General features: G+C 44.8%; 1 protein-coding gene and 1 long non-coding RNA gene across 6 annotated transcripts in view; both read right to left on the bottom strand.

The window, feature by feature from the left end:
• Positions 1–374: 374 nt before the first annotated feature.
• Positions 375–6450, bottom strand: LOC127059451 (uncharacterized). The gene is made up of 4 exons (XR_007777300.1): positions 6039–6450; positions 4531–4922; positions 3141–3223; positions 375–2407 (listed from the first exon to the last, which is right to left on the bottom strand). It is a non-coding gene; the product is annotated as an uncharacterized LOC127059451 (long non-coding RNA).
• Positions 6451–7762: 1312 nt separating this feature from the next.
• Positions 7763–26590, bottom strand: part of LOC103819267 (sodium/potassium/calcium exchanger 3) — a 179623-nt gene continuing 160795 nt past the window's right edge. For 4 of the 5 annotated variants that reach the window (XM_050973188.1, XM_018918131.3, XM_050973189.1 and 1 more), the window contains 5 exons: positions 25025–26161; positions 17487–17792; positions 14464–14595; positions 12216–12379; positions 7763–9313 (listed from right to left, as the gene is read on the bottom strand). In XM_050973188.1, coding sequence (XP_050829145.1) covers positions 8996–9313; positions 12216–12379; positions 14464–14595; positions 17487–17792; positions 25025–26161 — 2057 coding nt within the window. In that variant the 3' untranslated portion in view covers positions 7763–8995. Of the gene's footprint in view, positions 9314–11591; positions 11697–12215; positions 12380–14463; positions 14596–17486; positions 17793–25024; positions 26162–26590 lie in introns of all 5 variants that reach the window. The other variant, XR_007777386.1, reaches the window with a different exon arrangement.

The following is a 26590-nucleotide window of genomic DNA, read 5'->3' as shown; positions in this document are numbered from 1 at the left end:
GGATCTCATCTTGATTTCTAGATGCTGAGCCTGGCAACAAGTCCTGTTAAAAATAAACTGGGACATCTCAGATACACTCAGCAGAAAAACATGTACATCTTGATTCCTTGAGGACTGCCGCAGGCCTGGGATGGAGCTCTGAGCAGACAGGCTTTGTTTTAGGAGCAACATGTTCTGCTGTATTCATAAGAAAATATTCTCAGAAATTCCAGCTCACCAGGAGTTTGAAAGCTCCTTGTCTTGGTGTGATCTTGGGATGTAACCTGAGTGTGAAGAGATGAGGTTTCTTGGTGTCTTTGTGAACTTGAAGTGCTGCTTTTCAGCCAAAGCCCATCTAGACCCTGCCCTCAACTTGCATGTACAGAGACAGTAAGTAGAGTTTTCTAAATACTCTTTTAATTTTGAAGTAAGAAGTTAGTTTATATTTCAGAGTTCAAATTGAGACAAATTTAATTTCTTCACCCAAAATATTTGTAAAATTTTTCACTTCTTCTTTCCCAGTAATAGTTTCCATCTGCCACTGACTGCATGGAAAACCTCAAAGTCAAAATTTTAAGAAATGCTTATCTATTTTTACATCTATTTGGTAATTTTACAAACTTTGGGTAAAGGAGAAAAAAAGATTATTCTAATACAATCTTTTATCTTGTACTTATTTCATTGAGAGGTGTGATAGGAGGCTGAGATCCTGTGCTAGCCAAACTTTTAATGCACTACACTAACAATATAGGTAAAGCCTTAAATAATTGGAAAAATAATAAAATAAGCAGGAACAAAAAGGAGAAAATGACCCTCCCACCAAATCCTTCAACCTCGGCAAATATCTGCTGTGTTCAGAAAACAGAGTGTGAGACAGAAGGAAGGTGACAAAAAGGAGAAAAAACAACATCTGAAATCTCAAAATGTTTTCTGAAGATTGAAACAAGATGAAAATTTAAATCTAAGGGAAATATTTTGGTGCACCAAATACTTTTTATACAAAAGTCTCTATTTTGCAGGATAAATGTTTAAGACACAAATGTTGGCCATCTGTAACTGCAGCAGTGAGCGAGGCAGCAAGATGGAAAAGGTGTCATGGCAAATTGCCTTGCCTCCCTCTGGAGTGCTGCATTGCAATGAGCTGGCCCCAGTCCCTGAAGCAGCAATGCCATATTTGTGTTGTGAGAAATGCAAGGTGCTCAGGCCTAAGAAAAGACCCCTTCTTTTGTCCACACTGTCTGCTCCAAAAGTGCTCCAATACCACACTTGTCACTGCATCCAGAGTGAAACACTTCCTCATCTCTGTTTCTGCTTACAAGGCAAATTGCTTTTTCCTCCTTGTGATTAATTTGGGCTACAAATACAGCAATGAATATGCAATCTAGTAGGAGAAAGGAAAATAAATATGTACAAGTGTCTCTCCTGCTCTTTGTGTGGGCTTGTGTGTGCCTGAGCACAGGCAAACATAAATACACAAATATATTACAGCTACAAAATATTTCTGTGTCTTCAGCAGCTCAGTTCCAGTACAACTACAAACACCCATGCTCATTTTAGGAAAATGTGTGGTTCTTACTTGAAAACTCTCTGAAATCTCTAAAAACATAAAGGCACCTGCCTCACACAGAATTTTTCCCTGAGCTCCTTTTACCGAGCAGTGTTTGTACTCAGAGTGTACCTGACACTGTTCACTTGAGACACCTTTATCCAAAAGTCCTCCAAAGCTTATTCCCAATTAGCTGACAAAAAAGTACTAACATCCTTCTCTTATCTCTCTCTTAACCAGTTCTTAATACATCTCCTCACCCCCTCAGTGATCCCTCTTCCCAGAACACTTCTATTCATCCCACTAATGAGAGGCAGATTGATTTCTATCACTTCACCTTCCACTGCCTTATTGATGCACTGCTTGTCCAGAGTGGGGACAGTCACCCTGTGGTGGCATGGCAGAGAAGCTCAGTCAGCTGACACTGATGCTCTGGGTTGCAAGGAAGTTGGGGCTATTCTGATTGACACAAATCCAGTATCTCTGAGCTAAAGCTAGGTTATAAACCGATCACAGCTTCCTGGCAGCAGGAGTTTGGTCTTTGTTTTAAAACAAATGTCTGGCTTTACAGGATCTGAGATTATCTGCTACGTGGTTACATACCTACACACACAGTACCACCTTCCCTGCACCCCCCTGAACTGTGAGGGATTTGGGCAGGTGAAATGATATCTGAAGATTGCTGTAAATTCAGAGGCGGAAAGAGAACATCTACCACTAAAAGGCAGAAAAAAAGGGAGAGATTTCCGAAAACATCTCTGCCTTCTAATTAATAATTATTTCTAATTCCCCAGTGAGAAGAACAGAACCCTGTAGCAATTAAGGCCACACAGTCCACAGCAGCAAGAGCTCAGCACACATCCAGAGAGGCAGTTCCAGCATCTAAAATAAATTAAAAAAAAAAAAAAAAAGAAAAAGTTGATTTATTTTGTTTCAAAGTTACTTGAAGTTCTTAAAACCAAACCAACCTTTGCTCCTGATTTTGGCTTACTGACACACACACAGGAAGCAGAGGGTCACACAGGCCTTGCTTGTAGAATTCCTAACCCAAACCCTCACCTTTCCTGTCCAGTGCTGAGGGAAATTTGATAGAGGATTAATAAAGTCAGAGTGTGATGAGAGCAGTCATTACCCCAGCCCTTCAGGATTGGCAAGATTTTGTTGTGAACAGACCCAAACTCAACTCCTCCACCTAAATCTCTGACAGATCTTGTCAGAAAGATCCTGGAGATTCACTCAGAGTCCAGAATTAAAAGACTGCACAAGGACTAACCAAAGCTTTGCCATGAATTGCACACGTTCCTTTTTCCCCCTCATCACTCTGGTACTGTAGGACCTGATATTTGCAAACTAAGCAGACCAAAGGCACTGGGACCAGCAGCAGCTGCAGTTCCAATCTTCCTGCTCAGATTGCTCATCTAAGCACTCCCAGCAACCTCACCTCAGCCCAAGACTCTCTGTCCTCAGAGGGAAGGAAACACAACCTGGTGGGACACAGCTCTGGCACCACATTTCCTATTCCCCTCTGCCCTTTTCCAGCAAAGCAGGCTGCTGGAAATGGCATTCCTTACAGAGCCTGTCACAGCAGAGAGGAGAAGAGGAACCTGTGACCTACCAGGGCAGGACCAGTTTAGTTTTGTCAGCTCAAACACCAAAGCTCTTGGCAAGGCCAGGACAAGTTCAGAGGTTCTCCCTGTCCTGAAAGAGAGAAGAAAAGGGAAGTTAAGCCCACTGCAGAATCTAAGACTCCTGCATTTCATCTTTTGGCTTGGATTGCTCACCATGGAGTTTAGCCATAGAAAAGGGGAGGTGGCACCAAATCAAATTAAAAAGTGCCCTCTCCCAGTGTTTTTATTACAGACATTCAAAGGAAGCTCATTTTTCTTTTAGCACTCTTTCTCTAATTTTAGCAGAACCCTTCTCATCCCAGACCCCACTCATCAGTTGCTCAATCCTTTGGCACTGGATCTGGACAAAGGATCAGATCCAGTGCCAAAGGATTCTCTCCCCATCTGGATCACAGGAAAGCATGGAAAGAAACCCTCTGAAACTGGGAAGAGAAAAATGTCAGGAAATGCAGGAAGACAGAGCCCTTCTTTGCATGACTGCATTCCTTTTCTAAAGACTTATCTGCACCTGGATGCTCTTTGCACTTGGCTTCCTTTAAAGGAATGGATTTGCTGCTAAACACATCTCAGGGCCAGATGTGACCAGCAGAAGGTGGGATGGAGATGAGGAGTCAGACACGGAATAGCCAGGGAGATGCAGGGCCTGGGAACATCAAGGATGGAGAAGAGAAGGAACAGGGACTGCTCTCCTTGTTTAGATCCATCAGTGCTGGGAGCTTGGGAAGCACATGGTACCAGAGGGATCCTGGGCAGGAACAGGATAACTCCAGGATAAGGGCAAGCTGCTCCCACTCCAGGGCTGTGCCAGGGAAGGAGGGGAATTTTGTTCTCTCCCTTTTCCAGTGGGATGCAGGTGCCACCCCCTGCAGAGGCAGGAAAACTGCCTTGCAATACAAAACAAATACAAAACCAGCCTGGCAAGCCCAAGATGCCAGCAGCCATTTCTCCTGGATTTCCTGCTTATTACAGGCATTTTAAACTTGCTTTGTCTTAAAAACACTTTTTTTGCCAAGGGCATTCCCATCTCTTTTGGATCCTGAACAGAGGTTTGGAAAGCTGACTTTCATGAGGGAACTGCTTCCTATTTTGATCAGTGTCATCTTGGAGTTTCCCTTAGCACCAAAATCAGGGGGTGAACCCAACCCTTGAAGGGCCATAAGATCCTAACTATCCAATCCTCAATTCCCTCAGCATTGGCTTGTAGAACCTTTTCAGAGTTAATTTAGCAAACTTAAGGGTTTGGCAATTTCAGGATCAAAACAACAGGAAATTCATGACAAAGAAACTGAACTAAAGCTGGCTAAAAGCAGACTCTGCTGATGACTCATTACAACAATTCAGTGTAAAGGAGGCAGGACTGATTCAATACTCACTAACCCATCTGGCCAGAGTTCTGTACCCACTGAGGACACAGCAACCAGCAGGGACCTCTCTCCCATTCTCCAGCACAGGCTTCTTCTGTCCACACTCAGGGAGCTGCAGCCACTCATGGAACACCAACTTAGTCCTGGACTGGCAACAGAAGAGGCACAAGGATAATGTGGAACTCATTCTGACCTCAGTGCCATCCAGAATCAGGAGAAAGCACTTCCCACAGCTCCTGGAATTGTCTTCCCTGTCCCTTCCAGCTTCAGAAGGTTTCTGTAGCAGCCAGGATTATTGGTGAGGTTCAGAAGCTGCACATGCCTAAAGCATTCCCTCGGGAGTGTGGAGCTTCCTTTGTGCCTTTAATTTCTTTATCCCAAATACTCTCCCCAGTGCTCAGCAATCTAGAAAGAGAAAAAGGGAAAAGAAGGAAGTTCAAGTCATTCTGACATTAAGGAGGGCTGCTTATCCCAACACACTTCCAGGCAAAAAAACATTTCTGCCACTCCTACAAATCCACTCGATACTCTCAGCTGGATAGTAACTAAATACTGTATCAAGAATCATAAGGACAGGAGGCTTGGAATACTCAGAAACTCAACGTGGCTACTTCAAGGACTTTCCCACCCAGGGAACTGACAGCTCCCAGCTTGAAACACACATTCGCTACAAATCCGATTGAAATCGCACTTGGCCACCGGCGCTGGAGCTGTTTCCAGCAGGAGACTGCTGTGAGCTGCCCTTTAGGCAGCAGCTCCCTTGAGCAGCATCCCTATCTCCCAGCTGCCTCAGTCCTGATTCCATGCAGCACTCAGACAGAGTTGCGGGGATAAGGAATTCTCCCTGGTGGGAAAAAATGTGTATTTTATGATTGGCTTTTCGCAAATATTAAAATTAATATTATATGTGTTGTATTAGAAAGTTATGCTGTATTAATTTTCTTCAGTAGTGTGTTAAATATAGGTTTAGGTTATAACATAATGTTAAAATAGAAACTATACTATGTAAGATACTTCTTTTAAAAAGAAAGGACTCGCACCGAGATAGCAGCCACAGCACACCTAACTCTTTCAGAGGAAAAGAATTTATTGCCCCCTTATCAGAAGAAACTAACTTCTTCCTGCCTCGCTCAGCCCTGAAGACTGTCAGGATTCAGAGGAAGAAGCCGACACTGACCAGACAGAAGAACCCTGTGTTTGAATGGAATTTATGTATCATGGATGAGGTGTATGAATATTCAACAGGCTGTTGCTTTTAAGGGTTAATCCTCTGTTACCGTGTGTCCTTTTTCGGGCTTATTTTGCCCAGAAAGAGGTACCCCACTGTCCCTAACTCTTTGTTTCTATTGTCTCATGTTGTCCTAAATCCTAATTGTCCAAATTTTTATTACACTAATTATATTACAATTTTCATAACTATTTTATAACTATTAAGCTTTTAAAAATTTAAAACCAAGCGATTGGCGTTTTTCACCCTGGGAAGCCCTGCCGGGCAAACGGTGCCCGCCGCGCACCGCTCACCTCCCGGCAGAGAGCGCAGCTGCCTGCTCCTGCTGGCTGTGCCCGCCTGCGGGCAGGGCGATGGCTCAGGCAGCTCGGCTGGCTGCTCTCTCCCGATGCTTTTGTGTTGTTCTCCATTTTCCCGGGGCGGAGGGGAGCGGGGATGAAGAAGAGAGGAGAGCGGCGGCGGGACGGGACGGGCGCCCGGCCCGGCATTGTGCGGTGTGCTGTGCTGAGGCGCGGGGTCCTCTCTATGGAGGAGAGGGGAGGAGCGCGCCGCGCCCCGAGAGGCGCACAGGCATCCCCGCACCGCCTGTCCGCACCCGCCCGGCTCTGCCCCGGCCCCGCCGCCGCGGAGCCCACAGCCCGTGCCGCCCACCGGGAAGCCGCGCTGGGACGGGGGCGGTGTCAGGGTGCGCGTCAGACGGAGCGGGGCACTTGCTGTACCGCCCTTTTTTGTACCTGCCGAAGGCGCATGATTGTCGCCATCCTTGGAAGGGCCAGTGAGTGGCGCGCTGTGCCGCCATCTTCGGTGTGGCGTGAGGTGACTTCTCTCCCCTTTCCAGTGGGATGCAGGTGCCACCCCCTGCAGGGGCAGGAAAACTGCCTCGCAATCAAGTACAAAACCTGCCTGGCAAGCCCAGGATGCCAGGAGCCAGCAGCCATTGCTCCTGGATTTCCTCGCCTCAGTTTTTGGTACCGGCAGAAGCCATGGCCGAGCCGCCATTCGTGTTGTCGTATCTTCAAGGCCCCCCGCTCCTCACGCAGGCATTTGTCGAGTGGGCTGCTTCATCCCGGCCTCGATGCCGATCCCGCGCTCAGAGCGCGATTTTCTCCTGCCTTTCCCGGAGGGAGAAAATGGTTGGCGGGGTCAGCGGCACCGGAGCGGCGGCGAGGCCTCTGCCGGAGTCCTGCCGCAGCCGCCATCTTGAGTGTGGCTGGAGCCCGACCCGGCTCATGCAGGGTCCTGGAACGCGGGCGCTTCGCTATCTTGAAATGGCAGCTCTGCTGCGACCGCACCTCCGCCAGCCGCCGAAAGCGGCCCCGCCGCTGTCATTCTTCTCAGCCACCGCCTCGCAGGGCGGCCGCTCAAGCCCGGCCACGTCCCTTTGCACTCCTGCCTGTCGTTCACCGCCGCCCTCTGCCCGCAGTAGCGCTCCGTGGCCACAAGGCGGCAGCACCGCCGCCCTGCCCAGGCCGGGCTGGACGCGCTTTGGGAGCCGGCCGGGAACGGAGGCCAAAGTGGCCGGAGAACCTTTTGTGTTTATTCCCTTCAGCCCCAGCAGCTGTCCCTGTGGTTTCAGGGCACTCGACTGGTTCATCCCTAGGTAAAAACGTTATGGCGCTGGTTTCAAAACGACTACCCACCCCTAGTCAGTTTCCTACATTCCTGTATATAATAGAATGGATAGAGATTCTTTCCAAATCATTCTTTCCAAATGGTTATAGAGATAAATTCCAATTCTTTGCCAATACCTACAAAAATGAAATACTTGACACGTTTTGGTATTCTGCACCCACCCCTCCCTGTGAATTTTCTGGCAGCTTTGGGTCCCTCTGGGGGAGGGTAACCCAGCATGACCCCCCCCCCCTCATTCCCCACTCACCTGCTCCTCCACCACAGCCTAGATCTCCCTCCTAGGGACATTGGGGTGCCCCAAATGACAGCAGAGACCCCGAGTCTCTGCTGCCTCCCCCTCAGCCTTCCTTCCTCACCCCCAAAGAAGGGACAGAACGAGTCAAACTGCCCTGGACAGCAGCGTGGTGCTTTATTCAAGCCCTTTCCACAAGTACATCCCCCCAAAAGGGACTCTGCTGCAACAAGAATGGCGGGCAGCCCCCAGAAGTTCCTTCCCAGTCCCGCAGTCACAGGAGAGAGGACACAGGAAGAAAAGTAAGAACAGGATACAGAATGAAATTGAAAAAACAATCAAAACAACAACAACAAAACCTGGGATGGGCAGCATGACAGAGAGGGATTAAAAAAGAATGGGGACTGGGAATGGGACACAAGGATCCAGTAGAGAAACAATGGCATGGAAAGCACCACACAGAATATAAGAGGAACAGGAGTGAGGCATGGAGAAGGACAGAGGAAAAGACAGAGGGCCAAACACACAGTGTGATCAGAATGAATGTGATCAGAGGCGAAGACATGTTTTGCACAGCACAATGAATAAAATGGTCTGATTTTCATGAGACAATTGAGAACAGACAGCAAAACTGTCTCGAGGGTACAGAGGTTTCCTAAGAATTCTCCTGGAACAGGTAAAGAAGAGAAACCACACAGACTATCAATGCAAGACTCTAAAACCAGCAAGAGATTTATTCTTGTGTATTAAATGTTAAAAATCACATGCATAATTATAGAATATTTTAGTTAAAAAAATATTTCAAAAACCAACCCTGACAGTTTACCTGCAACTGCTATAAAATATCTATTTTATATATATATATATATATATATATATAAACAGGATGATTTTCTGTAATCAAAAAAATTAGACAAGGATGCAACCATCCAGGTAATGCTGAGTGAACTGATGCCCTGCATCGGACAGTCTTGTCAAACTCCTGCTGGCAGAACTGAGCTGGCCCCAGCTCACAGGCGCACTCGTCTCGCACAGGGATTCAAATGCAAGTGACAGCTGGGGAAACAAGGAGTGAAAGAAAATCTTATTTTGTACACTACAGCCAAGACCTGTGAAAGGCCACAGTAGAATATGCTGCAGAAGAGCCCATGGTACAGGAAATGCAGCCTCAGAGGCTGTCTCCTCAAGACATGCTGGTGGAATATTCTGCATAACTGGCCACGTGCACAGTGCGCCTGGGTCCTGTAAGCAACATCTGGAACGTCAGCACGTGTTTTACCAGGCACTTAAGGTTTAAGACATGTTTTAGCTCCTAAGGAAGGCAGCCAACAAAGATGGTTGTAACATTTACCAAGGAACAGATATAAAAATGACAGGTTGCTGGTTCTAAGCAGCCGAGTCGTTGCTGTTCTGAAGAATGGCCCCATATGGGTCACTGTTAAGGCGCTTGTAGACAAAGTGAAAGACCTGGGGCTGTGGACGGCTGTGCAACTCCGCCTTGATTTTCTGAGGGTAGGTATCCTCTGTCAGTTGTTGCCAGGTGTCGTCAACAAAAAGAAACAGCCTGTATTCTTCTGGATTTGCCACTTTAAACTTCTCAGCACAAAGCTGACATACATCTTCGGTAGTGATGTATGGCCTTACTAGCAAAGTCTTTCCCGTACAGCCGCTGGTAACTTCCTGGAATGCAACACGAAGGTAGTTCTGTGAACAAGAAAGCAGACGTCAGGAAGTCAAAAAATCCTTAGCCTCTGAAAACTGAAAAGTCAGCAACAAAAAAGCAAGCCTCTCCTTGCTTCAGCTGTGAAACACACCCTGGTGCTTCCTGGACATTATGGCCATCCCGTGAGCTGCAGCCTGGTGTCTAAGCTTGGCCTAACCCAGCTTCACAGGACAGCATTTCATTTTTTTTACAGGGATTCAGAAAGAAAATTTACTCCGCACCATTTGAGTAGATGCACCAGATCTTGAGGCAAAAGCTGGATCTTTTCTCCTGTAGAAAGTGACACAAGCCCACAATTCTGCTAACATGGATACATTCTAAATAGGTCCCACATAGAAATGCAGTTTCATCTGCTTCCTGTTTTTGTCTTGGGGTGATTTCATGATAATACTGTATTCCCCCATGGTCTGCTTTATGTCCAGAAATGGGTCCTGGAGCTTTGAGCTGGGTCCAGGGGAGAGGTGGGAGCTGGGGGAACTCTGGCACAGGCTGTGTTCAGGCACTCGCTCCCCGTGTGCTTGGCTTTGCCACGTGGAGGGACTCACATTTCTGCTTTTGCTACCTTGGTTTTAGTTAGCTGAGGCAAGAAGTTTTCCTGGGACTGCAGGACTGCAACAGCAATCCTCCAGTGACTTCTGTGGCTTCCTCTGGAACTGCTCGGCAAAGCTTTGGACAGCCAGACCACTGGTGGGAGCTGGACACTGCATCCCAGCTCTGGACCTTGGGGGAGGCCAGGCCAGCTAAAGAGGGAACTCAAAATCCACCAACAGCGAGGAGCTTCAATACCTGACAGTTATTAATTTTCTCCCTGCCTGTCCTGTGGGCACTTTGTTTGTGAAATAAATTGTTTTTGTCACTTTCATCCAAAAAATTCCTTTCGTATTGGTGGGAAGGGAGTGCCAAAACCCATTTTCTTTAGAGCAAATGTTAATTCCAGAGCATTTTCTCCTAAAATTGTCTCTAAATCAGAGACAGTTTTAAAAGAAAAAAATAGCTGTAATTAAAGACTACAATGCAGTAAGATTGAAGGAGGTGGAAAGAATTAAAGGGAGAAAGAGTTGTTTATTGACTGAGCTGGCACCCATGGTTTGTAAGCTGAATAAATTAGGCATGCGAAAGGCAGAAGTTTAGCTCTCACAGAAACAAACTGTTACAAGGTAGGACTGAGAAGAACCTTCCCATGACTTAAATTCCAAAGAGCACTCTTGTCTAATCAAGTATTTCTTGATACCACGAAGACTGAACACTAAAGCTCAGCAATAGATTTTAAAAATTGGGATTGAACCTGACTGAACAGACCTAAGCAATTTTTTAACACAGTTTGAAGAACTTGTAGAAAAAACCCAGCCCTGAATAGGGCAAAACACACTAGATTTAATTTTTAACTAAGCTACCACACACAAGACCAGCTTTGAAAAGCACAAGTTTTTAGACAGACAGGATTGCTGGAAGGAAAGGCTGAAATTTTTTTACAGATGCCCAGAAAGCTGTATTTCATCATCATCAAAGAACTGGGGTTTTTTCTTTTCTGTCCATTTAGGGAAGGTGGAAAAACAGGCACCAGGGCCCAAGGGCCAGCAAGGCCGTGAGACTGCAGCACAGAAATGCCATGACCACACCCTGATTCCCTGGGAGAAAGATGACTGGAGCTGCAGATATGTTCCACGCTGGTTGTAGGCCAGGTGCTCCATTTCAGGACTGCAAGACTCAGAGAGAGAAGAGAGAAAATCGCCATTCTGAGCAGAGAGCAAAACACTTGCATTTGTGCCAAGCACATCTTGTGGGCGGTGGGCTCCACTAATTCCTGGCTCTCTTTTGAAAGAGACTACAGCAGGAGAAGCACTGGATGCACTCACTGCCAGCTCCTCCCTACCCTCTGCATCTTCCTGCATCCAAGTGAATATTGAGCCTGGACCGAGTTCATCTGCGGAGAAAGAGAAGATGGAACTTCCTACAAAATCTTTCAGAAAGAATCTTCTGTCATTTCTTCACCCAGCAGAAATAAAGGTGCTGGATGCTCCTATGGAAAGTGCAGAGTTTTGGCAGAAAAAACAAAGACTCCAGCTGCTGGAATCTGACACTTAAGTACAGGTCAGGAGAACAGAACGTGGATCCCAGGGAGATGGACAGGCTCTGGGCACTGGAATTGCTCGTAATGGCTTCTCCTCTTCCTAACTGCAGACAGCTGAACTCCAAGGAGTAAATCCTCTCTTCCCAATTCCAACTCCCTCCCCTCCTTCAGCTCACAAACTGCTGCACCTTAACAGTCAGTCCAAAGCAGATGAAAGAGATGCAGGCTTGGGTTCAGAAGATGAAGTGATAACCACTGCTTTGTTATTCTCCAGTTGAAGGTACTGCCCTGCTCTGAAGAGCAGTAGAAAATACAGGGGACAAAAAAGAAAAAAAGACAAAAAAGAAAAATGTGAGGACATCCATATCACAGAACTCTGCTGCCTGCTTAAACTTCAAAACTGTCAGGGAACATTTCTCCCACCTCTCTTCCCTGCTACCTGCTTTAGCCACCACTGGCTACTGGGCAGCCGGGCTGATTTATACCCCTGGAAATCTGGATTTGATCTTTTGAACAATAAAGTGTGCAAAAAAGCTGAATCTAAGATACAATGCAGTTTGTCCTCACTTCATATGACTTAAAAGGGAAGGTAAGAAAGCTCTATTATTTAGTGTTTTCTTCAGACCATCATAATGAAACTGTTTGATTTAAAAGTGAGTGTGAAGACTTCAAAGAGGCAAATTTGCCAGCTGTAATCTCAGCACTGTTTCACTCCACTTGTAGCATCAAGGGAATTTGCTACAAATGATACCTCAAATGGGAATTTCCAGCAACACAATCATCCCATTTTCTATTTCAGCCTGAAGCTCTACCTGAAAATCATCAACTGAAGGTATTGTCCTGTTTGTTGTCCTCCTCTTGTGCCACTGCCGGAGAGTGTCTCTGGCCTCTGAGCTGAGCAGCTGGGCAGCTTGTTCCTCCTGGAAGTTCTTGATCAGTGAAAGTGCTCCATAAGCACTTGTCAAGTAATAGCCTCCTGTGAAGGACAGCAAGGGAAGAACTCCTCAGAGTGGTCACAGTCACAAGTGGAGGCAGTTTTCTTTGAAATATATACACACACACAAACACAGAGGCACCCAGCCACACACATAGACACAAAAGTTGCCAGAATGTTTACACACAGAAGGGAAACCTCCTTGGCCTGCACAGTACTGGAGGGTGTGTTCTCAGCTGCTCAGAGACATGCAGGGGTTGCATGTGTTCCATATTACACAGTGGAGCCAACTCCTGCTGAGGAAAGCTGTTTCCTTAAATCGCTGATAATAGATTAAAATCTTTTAAAACTCTCAGTTGCCCCATCTCTGTAAAAGCTAGGAAAACCAACAACTCTGGTATCTCCTTTACTCCTGAGTATTTACTCCTCCAATCTTGGAACACCAGCTTTATTCTAAACAATTATATCACAGAGTTTTGGTTTCTTCCCAGGCTTCAGAGGCAGATGAAATAAACTTGGCTGTTGAAACAAAGTAAAAAATATAACAGTGTTCACCAACTTAAAAGCAACAACCCTCAGGGGCAATAAAGCAACAACTGAGTGTGAGACTTGTACTCTGGAATCATCCCAAAGAGTTGCCTTTCTTTTTAAAACAACTACTGATCTATCACCTTCTTAGCATTCCCCAGAATGTCCAACTAATTCAGGAGATGGTGAGTACAGTCCTGCACACTCCCCCTTTATTACATGAGTAGAGAACAAATTAAAGCCACAACAGACTTGCCAATGCACAAAAGAAGCTGTGGATCACAAAGTTAAAAGAGTCTCAAGGGGAGGTAACAGTCCTCAGAAACCAGAAGAAACAAATGACATGCTATCCGCTTTTCTTTTTAAAGTCAACTATTTGGGTGGGAGTGCTCAGCTAAGAGCAGAGTCTATTCAGAGGCATTCAGAGATGCATTCTATGCCCACAGTAGTATTTTCTGTATTACTGACAGCATTCCCTCTCAGCCTTTAGTTTTGCAACAAGATTAACACATAAAATTCATGCAAGACCCATTAGGCAAACTGGACAATACATTACAGTTGAAATGCACAACCCCAAAGCACTAAACATTTTTTTCCTGCACAGTAGAGCTGAGCTAGTACAAATGACAGGCCCAACCAACAGACAGACTGTCTTTGCTGCATCCCAAACAACAAGACTTAATAGTCCAGTAAACCTTTCTGCTTTTCAAGCATATTAATGATTTCCAGCTTCATATCTCAAGTATTTTCCATGCTAAGACTCCTAACAATGCACTCGAGGATGCTCTGTATACCAAGCAAGGAGCAGACTAGTGCCACATTGAAGGAATGGTGGCATGAATTCTCCCAGCCATAGCAGAACGCAAGATGATGCATGAAAAGCAATTTCAGAAAGCCAGGATATAGCAGGAACAGGAAACACACATATATACATCAACATACAGTTAAGCTTGACTGTAAGAGCCTTCAAAGCTCCTCATGAACCTTTTAAATTCTGGGGCCTACCAGGACCTTGCAGAAAACTTCTTCTTTAAAAATACTACCATGGAAACAGCAAGGAGGCAGATTTCCTTGTCTCCAGCAGACTTCAGCCCTCATACAAGAAATGCCTCAGGAAACATACTGCTAGAGCTCATAAAAATACTTTGTGAGAAGCAAATACTGGGAAGAAGAAAAGATCATTAAAAGGGGGTAATATTCCCAAAAGCACTTCTGCAAAGGTGCAAGGAAGTCCCCCAGAAGTCTTCACAAAGCACATAACCCAACTCTTATTATGTGCCTCACAAAATCCTCTCCGGAAATTTTCAGGCACAAAAGGCTCAGGCCGTTGGGCACCTGCACAGTGCATGTGTTTGCCTGCTGAGTCAAAATGGATTGGAAACAATGCATTTGCTCACAAAGCATCACACAGCAGCAGATTTTCCAGCCGGGGGGGCTTGTGCTCTGCAAGCTGCCCAGCAGCGGAAATGATGATGACATTCTCTTGTTACACTATCAACATCACTGTCTTTAGGTCTCCCCTTGATAGGATTCTTACTCAAACAGAACACCCCCACACTAGTCCTTCAGGCAGTTCTTGTAAAAAATAAATAGATTACCTTCTCCATGCAGCAAGGATGGATCCAACAGCTCCATCATGTACTCTATTTCAGTATCCAGCTCCAGCATATCACACTGGGCTAACACATACGTCAACACAGGCAAGAAGTCATCAGCTCCATACAGCCTCCCTGGGTTGAAAGGAACACAGGCAGTGAGAGACAAACCACATTTTTTTACCAGTTCCCATGTTTGGAAGGAAAACACTCTTTTGTGCATTCTCTACCCAGCATGTATTTATTACTCCAGAACCTCCTAAAGTCACCATGTGCAGCAAAGAGAACATCACCTGGCACTCACTGTAGAGGAGACAAGCTCAGTCCTGTCCTTCAAACAAGCACAAACCTTATGATGCACATCTTGAGGCATGCAAGGGAAATTTAGAGACTGGGCTCACCCTGGCAGCAGCTCAAGTGGTGAACTGCTGAAAAGGCTGCCATGCCAGTCTGGCCTGACCTTCACCTGCACTGCTACCATTGCCTAGGAGGTGATGAATAGGCATTTTCCTTATACATCCAGGGACGGCATCCACTTTCTGGAAGCATCCAGACACAAATACCAGTCTCTGAACATGAATCCCACAGCAGAAAAGCCTGAATATAAAAGCCTATTAGATTTGACAAGAAAACTCATTTCCTTGACAGACAATATGTCAAAAACACCAGGGAGGTGTTCTACACAGACCAAGTGCTGCACCTGAAGGGAGCCTACAGAAAAGATGGGGAGAGACTGTAAGGACCTGGAGTGACAGTGATCCACAAAGACTGTGCTGTACCTAGGCCTGCCTGTGCTCCTGGCACTTTTCCTGCATTTTGACTTTCTGTTCAGAAATCCCAATGTGGCCAAATCTCTAAGGCAAAACAGTGCTCACTGCGGGATGGATGTGAAGGTCACTCAGAACTTCAGGCCCAGAGCAGGAGCCAACTAATGACTCTGGTGAAACTCAAGTGACACCAGCTGAGGCACATGCTCCAGCTACCACACTTGCCTGGCTGGAAGGATAGATACTCAAACAGCTGCTGGCTCAATGCCACGTTTGACAAACCTCACATGACAAAATAACACAGCCCAATGAGCACTTGCCACATCTCAGCCCAAGTCTCCCAGTGCAGCACTTAACCAGCAGCAGCCTCTCAGTATTTTCTTTCTGCATGTTGGAAATACCTTACTCAATGCAATAATGTCACAGAGAGATGAGGTTACAGAACTTCAGGCCAAGATCTCTATATCCACTTTAAAAACGCAGAATTTTGAAACACAATAATAAGCTGGGTAGGAGCCCAGTCCTAAATCTTGTAAAAGTACCTGGGGGGCTTTAACAGCCACAAGCTTTCACCACTCATTTCCAATCTCCAAAGAAAGTAGGTCTCTTGATCTGCAGCAGACCCAGCTGCACATGCAGTGCTTCCTTAGCAAGAAAACTGCCAAGCACCTGCAGCAGCTTATACTCACTTAGGGGGAAAGAATCTCCCACTACCACAGGTTTGCTACACCTTAGCTCATGACCTGTCATAGCAGTGTGCAAGTGAGAAGGTCAGAGTTGCACCTATAAATTCATGCCAACCAGCACAGCATCTTGGACCACTGACTGCTCAGCAGGCCTTGACTGGCCTGTAGTGCCATTTCAGTATTTAAGTTTCAAAGGTGCTTTTGGATTCTTGCTACAGTGCAGAAATAGATGTCATTTCTGTTCCAAAACCATGACAGAAAGTGTCCAAATGAGAACATTCAGTGGCACAGCAAGCCAAAAATTGTGGATTAGAGGCTGCTTTTCTCCACCCATTAAGATGAAACCATTGTAGTTGTCATATTGCATACAAGCTATTGAATTACAATAGCTAAATATACCACGTTACCTATATTACAAATTGCAGAAAAATACTCATTTAGAATCAGTGTTAAATTCACAGGACAGCCTTTCTGCCAGGCAATTTGAAAAGCCTACAGTTAAGGAAAGCTGCTCTTTTTCAACTGCTTCACACCTGAAGGATGCTCTGGCTGAAATGAGGTAAAACAATGCTCTGTTTGGCAAAGTTATCAGCGGTGAACTAAGAAGTGGTGTCATGCTGATTTTGGTGTTGAATTATGCTAAACCCAGCCTGACTCATCAACCACAAAGTTAAACAGCAATGTGGCAAATAAAATAAGGTATCCTTATCTAAAAACACAGAGGTTGACACAGCTGGCATGGAGATATGTGGCTGACAGTCAATCACTGTGTACTCTGAAAGTCCAGTCCTTCATTCAAATGGCAGGATCTTCTAATATTTCCCTTCTGGAAGTGTGTGTGGAGACTCCTCCCTTGGGTGGGAACACTCCTCACAGCCACTCCTGGAGGCTGAGCAAAAGAGATTTTCCCCCCCGATTAAGAAACATCAATCTCTACTCAGTAATTGTTTTTGGTCTTTTTGCTAGCTTTAATATAATTTCTTTATTATAATTGTTTTGAAATAGTGCATTACACTATACTAGACTATACTAGTAGCTTTTACTTTTACACTGTGTAGTAAATAATTCAGATTAAGATCTTTTTGGTCTAATAATTTATTATAAGTAATTCATTTTTATATGACTATATCTGGTTTGTCATTCTTAATCTTGTAGGATCGAGTTGTACAAAGGTTCAATCACACCTCTCTAATTCCTTGGATTTTAAACCATTGACAAAGTCTGGGCTAAGATTGAATCCAGCTGCACCCAGGCTCCTCTCTGAGAAGGAGTTCAGAAATCAGGAGGGTCCTTCCTGCACCATGGGAGGGCTTCTCTAATTAACCTTGCCTGAAGCTGGCACTCCACCTATGTCAACTGCTGTCAGTCTGCTTCAGACTGAGTTTTTAAGATATGCAGACAGATGTGTCAGAGACAGCAGGTCAGAAGCAGAGAGCAAGAATTCAAAAGGGCAAGGAGAAGCTACAAGAGCTTCAGCACTAGACCTGTCTGCAGAATGAGATGGGCTGATTTCTCTAAAGGACAACATCAGGTATGAAATATCAGTGAACCTGAACTACCAGAAGCACCATACCTGAGTTATTCTCCATAACAGTGTAAATCAATTTGCAAACTCTCAGCAGCAGCATGACTTTCTTTTCAGGTGAATACATCTTCTGCATAGTCATGAACTTGACTTTAATCTTTTCAACGTCCACAAAGTCTGGTGTTGGGACAAACACACCCAGTTCCTGAGGATTCCTCTGCCGCACCAGCTGCAGGTTTTCCTTCAGTTGTTTCCAGGAACCATCTGTGGTATGAAACTCTTTCAACATCGCTTCAATGTGACCCTTCAACGGCTTCAGAATGCACTTATGCATGGCCTTCTCCAGCACAACATCTGCAACAGGAAAACACAAATCCAGCTGACTTCCCCCTCTAAAGCAGAGCCAGCATTAACACAACATTCCCTGAAGAGACCCTGTCCAGCAAAACTTACTTTCTAAGGCCCATTTATTACAAAAGCTGAGATTCCAGATGTTTGTTTACACGAAAACAGGAGGCAGAGCAGAATCCGTACTGAATTGTCATTTCTGGCAATGTGGTAAATAAAAAAACTCACACCCACACAGACAGAATACAGATAGTTAAAAAACAAACAAACAAAAAAAAAAGCTGTGGGTCTACTAAAGTTTTTCTTTTGTTGGAAGTCTGCAAGTTTTATTTAACTTTAAGTTTGGACTTTAATTCCCAAACTTAATGTGAAAGACAGTCAAAATCATAATTTTTGTCTCCTTTGGCATTAAATCCCGTCCTTTTTGCATAGTTTCCACTGGAAACTATAACTCAACGAAGATTTCCTAAAACTTGGCTCAACTTTGTCAGGATCTTTATGAAGCTGGGCAGATTACAGGCTTTAAACTATAACTGAAAACCAAGCTGTGTTTGTCCAGCTTCAGATTTCATCACACAAGCTTATATACAGCTTTGTCATCAAGTTTGAAGTTCTTTGGCAATTGTATGCATATAGCACTGTAACTGCTAACCTCAGGACTTATTTTTAATTCTTGTTCTACTCCAGTTTTTCTGTAACCCTCATTCTCCATTTACATAGTATGGACTGTGTCAACAGAGAAAGCTCTTTGCTCAACACTTTCTCTGCAAACTTTTACTTTAAAAGCTAATTTCCTTTCTCAGCATCCTTATGGCAACACAGCTTACATTAGTTCTTAAGTTACTTCGATTATTTGTACCACGGTAGGGAATGTTCCTGTGCCATCCCTGCAGCAGAGTGGGGCAGGACCAGAGCCTAGAGCAGGCAGATGGACCAGAGGAGCACAAGGACTGAGAGCACACAGAGACCTGGCTGTGTCACGTTTACACAAATTACCAGCGGACATTCTTCTTAGTTACAGTGACTCATTACAGCTTCATTAAACCTTATGCCTGTCCCAGATTCTTTGCCTGTACTTCTGTGGTTTTTTTAGACTACAGCCTCTTTTTCTTTTCTCCCTACTCTCCCTCTTTTACACACACACACACACTCTCTCCAAACAAGCATTATTCTGTTTTATTGCTCTTTTCTTTCATTTATCATATTCTTGTGTCCAGCTCTTTTTCTTTTTGGGTCTCCTCCCTCTCTTTCCCATATAAACACCCTTCACACACACACTTCTCCTCCTATGGTGCCTTGACTTCATATGTAGCATTTTTTCTGTGCTTGTCAGTAAAGCCTCTAGAAAAAGCATGATCAGTCTGAGACATGTTCTTGGTGGCCTCTCACACAGCAGCCAGGGCTGGATCCAGCTTCCCACCAGACCAGAGCCCTCAGTTAGCAACCTTAGCAAGTGGCAATACTTCAAACGACTGATCCTTATCTACTGTACCTGGCAGAGCCACACAATCAGCACCAAACCAGCCAGGTAAATAGAAGCATCAACCTTCTGCACAGAGACAGAAACTGCCTCTCCCTGCCATCAAAGCAATCCTCAGGGGTCATGGGGCACAAACAATTGCAGAAACAATTTTCCACCAAGAAAAACACATGAGTCTCACTCATGGGTACAATGACAAGGTAAATTTCTATTCTAGAGTGTACAAATCATTCCTTGCTATCCTCACTGAGGACTATTTTTTGACAATTCAACTTTCTTTATTTCTACTACCTGATATTTTCCAACTGCTTTGCTTGTAAGAGGAACACCTCTGCACTGTGCAGTCCAAGCACCTTGTCTTGTTTATTAAAGCAGTAGGTGCTGCTAAACATCATGCAAAGTGAGAGAGCTCTATCCCCATGAAAGCTGAACTCTCACAGGCTTCTTAACTGGAAGTTTTGTAGATGAATACGGAGCAGAAGCCATCCTTCATCTCCATAAAGAGGGGTCATCACAACATCTGTTCACAGGAGCCTCGAGAAACTCAGTGTATTTCTGGATGTGACTGATCCTGTACAGGAACAGGAGGCAGAAGCAGGGCTTCCCCAGGTCCCACAGGAACTGGGTACTGCTGGGAGACAAAATTCCTCCCCAGAGCTGCAGACCTGGGCTGGGGCCAGGCTCCTTGGAAGGCTCAGGGTTTCTGCCCTCAACCCTTTGAAAGGCACTGCCACTTCCACAGATGAACCATGCAGATTTTTACAGCAAGATGGCAAGGAGGCTCCTTTCACATTTTCTATTTTGTCAGATGATCCAAGAGCAGTGCCTGGAAATTGCTTTGAAATTCCATCATATTTCCACAGTTTCCATGGAAACCTGAAATAATTCTGAAGCAGCACAGAGGAAGGGATCATGTAACTCGTGGCTGTGCTCAAAGCTCCACACAGGCAAAACAAAACAAAGAAAAAAACCACAACAAACAAAAATCCTTCAAACCACACACAAAAATCCCTCAAAACAACATGCAACCTTTTCTTGGCACACATGTGAGAACCACTGAGTTCTGCCCTCAAATGAAAAAGTGGCAAAATCTAACAAGCTGGTGAGGCTAACAGCAACAAGATTGATAAGGGCTGGAGTGTTTTTTTAATGGTCAACAGTAACACCCATAACAAATACAAAGCTTACAAAAAATTATATTATTATTAAAGCCTGGTAGGACAGCACTTCTTATGATTTGAATCTTAGAACAATATTCAGTGTCTTGGCACCTATGAGCAGTTCTGGGGCCAGACCACCCCAGCCAGTGACCCTTTCTTCAGCAGTGCTGCTTCTGGCCACTTTCAGATGAAGGTGTTTTTGGGTAAGATCCCACAAACCAATTCTCAGCTAGCAGCAGTTTTCACTGTTTGACTTCTAATGGCCACAAAAAAGTATATGAGGGTTTCCCAGGCAAATTATTATCTAAGTTGTGAATTGAAGTCTTATTTTTTACCTTAACACCTCTGCATAGTTTTAAGGTCCAAATCAGCAACAAAAATTCTGTTTATTTCAGATGCATGTTTTCAAATATCCTCCCAGGATGCTTACCACTCCAAAACCAAAACAGATACTCTTCAGATAACTTTTTTTAAACTGAATATAATATGAGCTGAACACAGTGTATCATTCCTGAAATGCTTATAATTAGCCTGTAGCCTCAAAATGGGAACTGGAAGTGCTTTGATAAATGAATTGTAAAGGCCAGCCAGCTAGTTTCGTTGTAACTTGTGGAAACACATCTGTATCCTGTGCTGACATGCTATTTTTGTTTTGCTGCCAACCACACAAGTCTGCATCTAGACAGGACAACATATTAGTCATTGCCAGTGTCCTTACACAGCCTCCTTACAACCCTCACTTCCTCAAATTCTAGGCACGCTCTCACCTTTTCCAGGCTCTCTGTTTCCCTGCTACCTATCAACCAACTACTGCTGCTCCACTGACATGACTGTCAGATTCCAGTCCCTCAATTTACACTCAAGCCTGTTCACCATGGCCAAACCACTCATCAGGGAAATCAGAGGTCAGCAGCAGACTGAGCCTGAGAACCACCACAAAAAGGCCCAGTGCTGCACAGGTCACACTGCCTGGGAGCTGAAAGTTGCTTTGGAATACCACAGCGTGATGGCCAAGCATCCATCTCTTGGTGGGTGCAGACATGGCAATCTCCTCCACAGGACCAGGACTTGACAGTAAGACCTCACACAGCCCACATGCCTTGATAATCAGCACAACCCTGAAAACAGAGGTGCCTGATCTACAGGCAATGGTAGCAGAGACCTAGCAATTAGGGATGAAAGTAAGCCTCCCCTCATCTGACCTACAAAAAAGCACACGCAAAAAAAAAATCACACAGCTATCTGAGCTAGGTGTGCTCTGCTTTAAGCAGCTGTGAGTTACTTGAAATTCATGCTATAACTGTTGGTAAGCACATGTCTTCTCTTGAAGTAGCAGGAAAGAAAAGAAGCAGGGAAAAAGTCACAAAGGAAATCCAAGGGATGGTCAGAAAAAGAACCTGGCCCCCTGCCTCTGCTCAGTACTTTTACCACTGCTTCCTTCTTGCCCTGTCCTGTCACTCCTGTGGTGAAACGAGGTGCACTGAGGGACGTGTTTGTAAGACTGAGCTCAACATGAAAAGATGCAATGATGAAGGACAGGACCGCAGAACAAATGCACAAGCACCTAAAAAGTTACATAGTGAAAAAACCAGCTGGCATGAGTTTTTCAAGCAGAAATAGTGACATACCATTCCAGCTCCTTCAGAAGGATAACTGGATTAATGAAGAAGAGTGGATCTGGGGTGGGCTGCTGCTTAACCTTTTTAAGACCCACAGATCTAATTCTGTGCACCTTCCATATAAACAAACAAGGGAAATGCTGTCTTGCCATAATAACCATAAGCAGCATGCACCAACCAATAGTGTTCTATGGAGCATGCACAGAACACTGCACTGAGAACCCAAGTATCCATGGCTGGCTGTCAAACAAGACAGACACTGGAGAAGTACCATGGGGGTCCAGCTCTGTCTGCCTGCAACTCCTCTATATACACCCAAGGCCCTTCAACGAGGCATGGACTGCCAGTAAGGGACCAACACATTCTCTCCAAGCTTCTTTAACCTTCAGCATTTAAATATCCCTAACATATTAAAAATACCAAAACAAATAATAGATGGTATTGTTTAGGGATGTTCCCACATGATCAGCTAGTACCTTACTGACAAGTGGTTTAAAACAGTAATTTCTTGGTTCAGGTCCAGATTTGGGCACTGAGAATGAAGTTGTTTAGATGTCAGATGTTAGATCCCACTTGGCAAGGTGACAGCATTCAACTTGACTCCATTCAGTTCAAAGCCAGGAAAAGATGAAAAGACAAAGAAAAACTCCCAAACATTTGCTGATCAAGCAGCTCTGCACTAACAGGGTCTCCTCAGACCAGTCTTTATTCTGTGGATACAGATTGAGGTGTGGATGTCTTTTAAAAAAATAAATTACATTCATCCTTAAACAATAAAGAGCCATGAGCCTTACTCTTGATTCTGTGCCAACACTGGGAGCCCCATTGCTTCAGGGAGGGTGAACAGCCTACCGTGCTAAGGTTAGGAGGCATCTGTCAGGACTAGAAACCCTGAAGGGTATTTTCCCAGTGATTTTGCAGAAGCTTAACAGTTTGATGGGACCCCTATCTGGGAAGCTAAAAAGAGCTGCTGCAGAAGTCTTTTGCTTGCAAGAGTCCATGATGCAGTTCTAGAAGAAAAGCTACATGATGAAAAAGATCATTATGGAGACACTGAAAGAAGTTCCAAACACGCAGGGCTTCACTAAACCTGGGGGAGCTGTTCCAGCACGTACTGAAGTTCAGGAGACAAAAGAGGGTTAAAGCAAAGCCTGAATGACTCAGAAAGGAGGAGCATTATCCCAGAAGCACACATCCAGCATCAGGCTGACACGCTGGAGGAAAAAACTGCACCACTGAAGTGTGAACGCACAAGAGAGGATAAACAACCACTCACAAAGTTAAAATTTGGGCTGCAAATTCCATATTGAAATAGTCAAGGAGAACTATGGACAACAGGCAGGGCTCTACTTCATAAAAAGCTCTCCATAGGGATGACTAAATTTTGCCATCACATAGTTATATACTTAGATCAGCAACATCTGATGCTCCTGATCCACTGCAGTTGTTTGCTGGCTCAAGCCAAAGGCAGTAGATGATTCAAAAGCAAGTTCTTTCTTTGTTTAAACCAGCCCACTTTATAAATTAATTGTGTTTAGTCACATGATCCAAACCAGACTTTCTGTTGCTGAAGAAAACCAGGGCAGTTTTAGTTGTTATACTTCATAGTTTATGCTGCTCCAGAGTCTGAAACAGTTAATAGCAGACATTTTTTCCAGTCTTGGGAGACCCACAGTCTGACTAAACCACACCCTTGTGAAATGAAAAGTACACAACAAACCAGGCTTTCACAAAATTACAACCAAACTCGATCTGTATTGCTTTGTCAAACATCCAGCACCCTACAGAAATGCAGACAAAAATGCACCTCCATCCCCTGCTTAATTTGGTGCTTTTTCTTCCATGTAACACCCACCTTACAGTCTTTATTATTATAGAGAGAACATTACATGTCTTTGAGTCTCAATACTGGGGAGACTTTTTACATTTTTGTATTTGCTTTAGCAGCCCTTGTGACTTTTGCTTGACCCTGTGTAAATGCAGCTGAGGTTATGTGAGAACACTTCATCTTGGTCAAGGACAGACAGAATGTCAATATAAAATTACCCTCTAGTCCCAGGGAAGGAAGTATCTGCCAATTTTACACTGAGCCAACTGTTGGGACACTGGGGTAGGGAGAAAAACAAACAAATTAGGACTGAAGTGAGCTCACAAGGAAAGTATTCTGCCCTGAGGCGTGTTTACCTCCTAAATGTGGCTTACAGGCTCTTTTACAGATACTGTTCAGACTCTGCAAGAGAGGCGGTGAGATTTATGCAGCAACGATTTCACTTTTTTGGATACACAAATCCCTCTCTCCTGGTAAAACATATAGCTCATCCATAACCACTCACAAACACATCTAACAGAGAAGTACAGAAAACTACAGAAAACAACAGCCCCTTCTGTCTCCTGCACGCGTTTGTTTTCTAAAACTCTTACATAGGTTTTTATTTAGTTTCAAGTGCAGGGACAGTGCAGCTTTTTTAGAAGTGACTAAGAATGTCTGGAGGAATCAGATTTATTTCAAAACTAAGTTGTCATAAAATGTCTCTCGGCTCTTAAATGTCATTGGTTTTGAATAAATTCTAGTTCTATAACTACAATTCGTATGGTCAGATTTGGCAGTTTTAGACCAAACCTTGAGAACTATGTCAGTCCAATTCAGAGAAAAATACATGTGTGCCAGCAAATAAAGGATTCTCTATTGTCAACAGTAAAGCAGGTAAAAAAAGTAATAATCACAGATAAAAAAGTCCACATTGCACCTATTTTAAGGATAACTTCTTATGAACAACCTCATGGTGTAATCATTCCAAGCTGACAATGTGATTTGGGGTGGGGAATGGAGGGAGAGGCTGTTTAAAGACTCAAATACTCAGTGGTTCAAGGTCTACTAGCCAAGTTAGTCCCACCATTCTGAACAGGACAAAGACTATCACTATAAACACAGATTACACATTTTCACCTTCCCCCAAAACACAGGACAGTGTTTCTTACCTATTTGGTCTTCAGGAATCAGTGATTCGATTGGGGGATCAAGTTCGGAGCTTTGGGACAAGTAGTTCTTGACTTGGGTCATGAACTGACGAATTGTTTGCAGCATATCAGTGCTGGAAACATGGCACTCCTTGTTTTCTTGGAGAAAGCTGACATAGTCCTGCACTAAGCATCCAAAATAGGTACGTTTGTCCCGGGACATCTCTGCAATTTTCTTAATCATCCTTTTCTCAGGGGTCATGAAGGAACTGAAAACTCCACTGACTTTCCGTAGCTGAGATTTCACAATCTTGGGGATAACAAACGAACTGCTTCTTTTCTTCTTGGGCTTCAGAGGGGGTGCCATGCTCTCCTGGTCACTTTCCCCCTCAAAGTCCTCCAGGCTGCTGTTGGTGTCCCCCTCATAGCCGAAGAGCGGCATGCTCCGATCGAAGTCCAGGGAGTCAGACGAGGAGGTGGAAATGCTCATGTCGCTCAGTCTCTGCCGGCCTCCATTCCACGGGATGTGTGACTCAGAGATGGCAGCCGGCGTCTTTTTGGGAGCCGCTGGAGCCGGCTGGGGCAGGGCTGGCAGGGTTTCACGCGGAGGAGCCGCGGCTGCCTCGGGCACGCACACGGAGCGGGGCCGCAGCGGGGCCGCGCTCCTGGAGGCACTGTCTGCCTCGGAGCACACCGCCTGCTTCTTCAGCCGAGGAGGCGGAATCGGGGTGGGCTTGTTCTGCAGCAAATCCGAGCCCCTCTCCTTCTTATGGCTGACTGTTTCTGGCATGCTCGCCTGCTTTATAGTCCTGGAAATCTGTGGGCTCCTGAGGGTGCTATTAATAGCAGGAGGTGGTGGCCGGGGAGGGGGGGAGCGAGGCCTCGCCGTGCCATTCACGTCTGGAGTTCTCGGGCTCTGCCTTTTCAGACTTCCACTGACATCCTGGCTGTGCACTTTTAAGAAGAGGGGATTAATGAAACACAGCGCTCCGTTGGTCTGGCTGCACTCCAGCTCCGAAGGCGTTCTGGTTCGTATAGAATGCACTCCATTTATAAGGCAGAGCTGGCGTGAGTCTTTGCGAGCACTGTCCAAAGGCACAGGCCTACAGGGAGGTGAAGGATCCGGGGGTTTGCTGTTAGCCAGGGAGCTCCAAAAGTCTGAAAATCATCATTGCATTAACGTAAGAATGCTAAACACCATGCAGATGGATGTCAGAACATTCAACTCAACAACACCAGTTTAAAATATCGAGAAATTTAGGCAAGATTTTATTAATTAAAAGGGGAAAAAAATCCAAGTGAGCCTCTTAAAGTACCACCAGACATAACTGTATGCTACATTCCTGGGGCTGCTCATACTCATTTACAAATACCATGACCAATGCATAGCTTCCAATCACCCCACTAAGCTAAAAATTAAACTGAGAATCAAAGAAAGGAATGGAGACTGTAACAGAATTCTTTCTACTGGCTTGAGACTGAAATGAACGCAAACTTCTCCCTAGCATCTCACTCAGGAGAAATAAAGCAAGATTCTCAGCTGGTATTAATAAGCTCACTTCATTAAAGACAATAGTTAAGGTGATT

The sequence above is a fragment of the Serinus canaria genome, chromosome 3, assembly GCF_022539315.1.
Source record: "Serinus canaria isolate serCan28SL12 chromosome 3, serCan2020, whole genome shotgun sequence".
NCBI lineage: Eukaryota > Metazoa > Chordata > Aves > Passeriformes > Fringillidae > Serinus > Serinus canaria.
Note: the sequence above shows the minus strand (reverse complement) of the source record. Positions and strands in the feature narration are given on the sequence as shown.